General features: G+C 41.1%; 1 protein-coding gene and 1 pseudogene across 1 annotated transcript; both read left to right on the forward strand.

Annotated features, from left to right (window-relative positions):
- The first annotated feature begins 32 nt into the window (after positions 1 to 32).
- Positions 33 to 1,093, forward strand: LOC118516400 (annotated as a pseudogene).
- LOC118516402 (probable ATP-dependent RNA helicase CG8611) lies at positions 1,033 to 2,089 on the forward strand. The gene is made up of 4 exons (XM_036062264.1): positions 1,033 to 1,363; positions 1,434 to 1,600; positions 1,790 to 1,803; positions 1,887 to 2,089. The coding sequence occupies exons 1-4, from the start codon at positions 1,101 to 1,103 to the stop codon at positions 2,064 to 2,066; spliced, it is 624 nt and encodes a 207-aa protein (XP_035918157.1). The 5' UTR covers positions 1,033 to 1,100; the 3' UTR covers positions 2,067 to 2,089.
- The last annotated feature ends 4,487 nt before the right edge of the window (positions 2,090 to 6,576 follow it).

Raw genomic sequence — 6,576 nt, forward strand, 5'->3', positions numbered from 1 at the left:
CAAAATTCACAATTTCGTCCAGTCGAAGAAAGTTGTTCAGTAATCATTCAATTGAATCGCTCGATATTCACTCACATTCGAAGAAAAATATAGCTGATTTACTGCACTTTAAACAGCTTACTATGGTGCAAAGCAAAGCAATACCTTTGTTACTTAAGGAAATGATGCACTTATTCGTGCCCAAACTGGTTCTGGGAAGACATTCGCTTATGCTGTGCCTCTAGTAGAAAACCTGCACGTGATAAGACCTCAGATAAGCCGATCCGAAGGTATTAAGGCTGTAGTGATTGTTCCAACACGCGAGCTTGCTATACAAACCTACGAGTTAATACAAAAATTTTTAAAGCCATTTAAATGGATCGTAGCTGGATACTTAACTGGAGGAGAAGCGTAAAACTGAGAAAGCCAGGCTTCGTGCTGGTTTGAATATACTCATCGCAACGCCTGGACGCCTCTGTGACCATATTCGTAATACAGAATCCCTTAAATTCACTGATATTCGGTGCTTGGTATTAGATGAAGCTGATCGTTTGCTAGAATTAGGATACGAGAAAAATGTGAAGCAAATAATCGACGCGATTCATAATGGACAACAAGGCATTCAATTCAATAAGATACAAACTGTTCTTCTGTCTGCTACATTAACCGCTTCGGTGAAGGAGCTAGCCGGATTAACATTAACGATCCCGTATTTATTGAAACAAGTGAGGTCTCTCTTTCTCAGACTTCTTCTAGCAATGATATGCCATATTGCGTAGATCAACTTCTTAACATTACAGAATATGTTTCTATGCCTGATACAGTGAAACAACGATATCTAATAGTTCCACCTAAATTGCGTTTTGTAGCATTAAGCGCATTAATTGTGACTGAGCAACGAAAGAAGCCTTCAAACTACTTGTTTTTATGGCAACGCAAGATCTAGTTGATTTTCATTACGATGTTATGATCGAGGTGCTCACTTTGCAGAAATTTGGTACAAACTGCTTAAATGAATCTAGTAATGTTGAGAAGGATCTTTGCATTGGAGTTGACAACAAAAATGAGTCAGAAAAAATGCTTTGTTGCCTGGTTTAAAATTCTACAAACTTCACGGTCGTATGACACAAATTGAACGATGCTCAGTGTTTCATGCATTCCGGGAGACAACTGCAGCGGTTCTCATTTGTACCGATGTAGCTGCGCGAGGCATCGACATTCCTTTAGTTGATTTAGTTGTACAGTATCATGCTCCACAAATACTAGCTGATTATGTACATCGTGTAGGACGAACAGCGCGAGCAGGCGAATCAGGCAAAGCGGTACTCTTCATTGAGCCATCTGAAATGGATTTCATAAAGTATCTCTCAAACAAACATATCAGGTGACGCTTCATGTTATCAGAAATCGTTAATTGTCTTCTTATATTTCAACGAATTTTTTTTATATTTCAGAATTAAAGAACAATCAGCTACAGGTGTTATTCGAAATTTTGGCCGATTTATCAATAGTGATACAAAATGCAATTCCGAATTAAAAGAGTATCGAGCAGTTGAGTTTCAACATCGTTACGAGCAACTTATAAATGAAGAAAATGAGCTGTTTGACGGTGCTAAAAAAGGTACGTATGCATAATATTTAAGATTCATTCATTCATGGTACAGCAGTAGAGTACAGTTTATAGTGGTACACTCAATTGTACACTTTTTTCAACTCAATGTGTGGTTGAGCTGTATAGCCTTTGGAACATTTTTATAACGACATGTGATGTGATAAACCTGTGTAAATAATTTTTTTCTTTCATTAACAGCCTTCACTTCTTGGGTAAGATATACTCAAACTTTCCCAAAGAGCTAAGACATATATTTTTATATAAAAGCTGTTCACATGGGTCATTATGCAAAAAGTTTGGGTCTTCGCGACGCTCCAAAACATTTATTGCAAGGTTATACAGACCAGAAACACGGAGGCAAAGTAATCCTGTTTTTAAACGAAAAGAACAACATAACAGCAAGCAACTCAACCTCTTACAAGATAAAAAAAAATTGTCTGGCAGGTATGTTCGAGCATCGTTTAGCTATTGGTAATAAATAATATAAGTATTGTATATTTTTAGGAACAAAGATGATTTAGATCCCTGAAACATGGACGATCTTTTGAACGGTCAATTGGAATCGGTTCCAGAAATTTTGTAGATTCTATAAAACGATCGCGTATGCTCAACACTTCTGAATTCGAAAGTGGAATTAGTCCTGCGCGCAAAAAAAAAAGCATTTAAAAACTAAGTGGAATTATTGCTACAGTTGAATACTTCATGATTTAAAGAATGTTGATTATAAAAATATCATACTGCAAATTTTGATTCATTCGATTGTATTAAACATAGCTGGCGTGTATTGTTTGCACTGTTATAGGTATCATGGTCCTAGGGGCTGAGACCCTAGAACTTGAGTGAAACGATGATGATGAGCGACCACGTGTCATTGTTGGATCGGAAATAAAATAGAATATGTTGTAACCAAATGAAGAGAGCGTTTGGTGTTTACTCGAGGAGACAGAATATCACATTGGCTATCGTGCTATGCAGGAAAAGAACGGTAATGGAACTTGTAAATGAATACGGCAAGCTAAGACTTTCATGACCAGTACGCGTGTATCTTACAGGCTGATTTCGTGTGCCAGCCACGTAGCGTTCTGGCTTCCCCTTCGATTTGTGGGCTTAAGTCTGAATAGATGCCCCCCCCCCCACTCACGGCACTCACTTTTTAACTGGATACCTTAAATTTAGGTAATAGTAAAGCAAAAGTGTTAAAAATTATAGTAATTATAGCTTATGAGAATTATAAATAATAAATAAATAAATAAATATAGTAAAAAGGGCTAAAGTTTGAATAGATGCCCACCCCCCTCACTCACGGCACTCACTTTTCGCTACTGAGTTACTTTAAATGGCTAAAGTCTGAATCGATGCCCCCCCCCCCCCCCACTCACGGACACTCATTTTTGCAATTGAGTTACCTCAAATTTAGGTAATAGTTATGCTAAAATGTAAGAAATCGTTTTTATTAATTATTTATAACAATTCAAAAAAAAAGTAAAAATATTAAATAAATAAATACTTACACTAAAAAGTCTGAAAATATACCCTTTTAGGTAACTCAGTTGCAAAAATGAGTGTCTGTGAGTGGGGGCACCAATTCAGACTTTAGCCTTAAAAAAAATAAATAAATAATAAATTAATAAATATTTATATATTTATTTATTTATTTATGAAGTATTACGGACTGATGCCGTATCGTCACCACTGAATGTGGTGACTGTGAATTACATTCACGAAAAAAAACAATTAACAAAATTAACTAGGCATTTCCTCCTAGTTATTTGCCATATCCGGGCATGCTCGGTTGTGCAGGAAGATGGGTGGTTGCTGTCCGTTCTATTGTGTGGGTGTGTGTGTGTGTTGTAGGTTTTTTGGTCCGGTTTATTGCTGTGGCTATGGCTTCGATGGGGGTTGGTTCGCTCCGGTTGACTATTGTAGTGTTGATGTCGGTCTGGACTGAAACAAACAAGCACAGTTATTGGACAGTACAAACATGAATTTTTCTGCGTTCAATGTTCTTCAAGTAGCCATGCAATGGCACAGCCCGTGATCGACCAAGTCAACATCGGAACTCAAAAGCGATCGGCGGATTCCATCTCGCAACAGCTGGAGTGACTCCACTGTTACGAGGGTGTACCTGACGACCACTCCCGAGCCTAACGCCAACCCAGGCGACCCCGCCGTACCAAAGCTGGACTGACTTGGAGCACCTACTACAGACAAAAACAAAAAAAAAAAAACACAAGCCTGCCTGCTTTAACGGCAGTAAGAAAATTGCCTCGAATGCAATTGCTCCGTCAACGGATCACACATTGCACTACATAAAACACTTACCACAACGACAACACAACAATAACAAAGGAGTGGCGGATGTGGATTGAAAGGATAATGGGGATGCGGAATCAAAGGATGAGACCGTTGTCCTCTGGCGAATCGGTAGATAAGCTCATGTAGGCGAGGTCCCTATCGCCAACACTTCTCTTATTTCTATACCCGTCGTCTGCTGATGCTCTCGACTGCGGCTTAACAGGAGGGGTCTTGCAGTTCAAACTGCACGCAGGACGCACAGAAGGTGATCCACATCGTGAAATCCGTCACCGCAGGCCACACACCTTCGTCTGAGCCAGAGTTATACGCTGCAGATGAGCATTCAAACGCGAAATGATTCGACATAATCGAGACATCATGTGTATGAATGCCCGTCAACAGAGAGCCCACCGACCAAGGCCGCAGGGACACTTGCGGAGAGATCGAGAAAGGAATCGCCCGAGTTCGTCCGCCTCCCACATGCTCTGCCAGCGAGACAGGAAAAGTTGCTGTGATAGACGAAGAAACTCTCGGGCCGAGATCGGACGGTCGTAAAATGCGCCTTGTTGGACGCCTGTTTGGAGTCTGTCTTCTCGTTGCCGGGAATTCCACAATGAGAAGCCACCCAAATTAGCGAAATCCTGAACGCGTTGTCGAACATTGAGCCAAGCAGTTCTATGATTTTGATGGTAAGGCAATCCTGACTCTTAACAGTCCTTCGGGGATCTTAGTGCTTCGATAGCGCTAAGGCTATCTGTAAGATGAAGTACTGATCCGCAGGTCTCGCTGCTATCATCAATAGTGCGTACAAGATTGCGGCTAGTTCTGCGGTGTAGACACTACACGGCTCCCGCAATTTGAAAAATGCTTCGGCGGACTCACTAAAAACGCCGAATCCGGTGCCCTCCTTAGAGGATGATCCATCAGTATATACTGGCTACCTGGTCTAAATGGCCATACTTATCCCTGAAAATGCCCGGAACTACCATCGGACGAAGATCATTCGGTATGGTCTTAATTTCCTCGTGCAACGAGGAATCTGTTGTTAAAATGGAACTGTAAGTCTCAGGAAGGCAAGCACGGTTTAATGCCTGTGGAGCGCTAGATGCACTTGTAGGGCAACAAAATCTTCGTAGATTTTCAGATTTTGCTCTTAGAACCTGTCTCTAAAGGCGCTTTAAAATTTCTTCGATCAAGGGATTTGATACTGAAGAACGGACTAGAAGGCGAAGCGACAGCAATTTCAAAACGTAGTTTCAGCGGCATCACCACAGAATCCTGTGACTGTCCTTAGAAAGTTGATTGACTTTTGCTGCATTTTGCACCAGATGGTGGGTATGTGTACTCCAGTTTAGCCTTGAGTTGAACCAAACACCAAGGTATCGACAATTGTCGGTAGTTGATATCTTTTCACCGTACAAAAAAGACATCAATTTTCGGGTCAAATAGTCTTTTCTCCCTGTTTTTCGTCGTGTCGCTAAAAGGGAAAAGACTACAATCTCAGTTTTTCCGTGCAGAGAACTTGATACCAAGGTTTTCAGACCACTCGGCAAGGTTGTCCAAAGTGGCTTGTGAAGCCAGTTGTATTTCGGCGGCGTCCCTGCTTGCAAAATATATGACGCCGTCGTCAGCCAATTGTCTAATGCTGCAGTTTGGTGCTAGACAAGAATCTTTTTTGCTAACATAGAAGTTATATAGCAGGGGGCTCAAGCAGAACCCTTGTGCTAGTCCATGGAAACTGGTCTGCTTTAGTTGCACATGACCATTGTTGAAATACATAGCTTTTTCCGACAAAAGGTTGAACAGCAAGTTGTTCAATTTTAGACCCAGCCCCACATTTTCTAATTTTTGACTCAGCTTGTATGGTGAAAGTGAGTCAAATGCCCCCTGCATATCCAGGAAAATTGCAAATGATGACGCAGGATACTGCTTTCGGATTCTCTGGTGTTTCTAATCTGCTACTAATGCAAATAAACTGGTGCTTTGGTGTGTCGTACTCGTGTATTGTAATTAAGACCTTTTCCATGTGCTTTTTCGCTTTGATTTGGAGAGATGGCAACCGAAACTAAGAAAACACAAGCGAAGATTGCGAGTCTTCGCGCCCGTGCACAGCTACGAGCAGCCGAGGAATTTGTAAGCAGATTCACCGAAGATCAAACCAATCAAGTGGAAGAGAGTTATCCAATTTGGAAGCAATGTGGAAGGCGTATGATGCGGCGCAAGTGAAGTTAGAAAGCTTGGAAGAAGAAGAAGATAAGCTGGTCGAGTTGTTCAACGAACGCAACGTTTTTTACAACAAGTTTTGTGAAGCCAAGGGATTCCTAACCTCAAAACTACCATCGTCATTCGCAGTTAGGAATAAGGCGGATGTGGGGAAGTCTACAACTACGCCGAATTTGCGACTTCCTAAGCTTGATTTACCAACCTTTGATGGTAACACGACGGATGGATCAGTTTCAAAGATCGATTTATATCGATGATTGATCAGGCTGACGACATGCCTGCTGTAATGAAACTGCAGTACCTGTTGTCTGTTTTAAAGGGTGAAGTGGCGAAACGGTTCCAGCATGTGCAGCTTACAGCAGAAAATTACAGCACAACGTGGCAGGCATTATTACAAACGTTATGACAACAAACGTTCACTTTAAACGTGAATACTTCAAGGCCCTTTTCTCCATCCCACCAATGAG

The sequence above is a fragment of the Anopheles stephensi genome, unplaced genomic scaffold, assembly GCF_013141755.1.
Source record: "Anopheles stephensi strain Indian unplaced genomic scaffold, UCI_ANSTEP_V1.0 ucontig288, whole genome shotgun sequence".
Classification (NCBI taxonomy): Eukaryota; Metazoa; Arthropoda; class Insecta; order Diptera; family Culicidae; genus Anopheles; species Anopheles stephensi.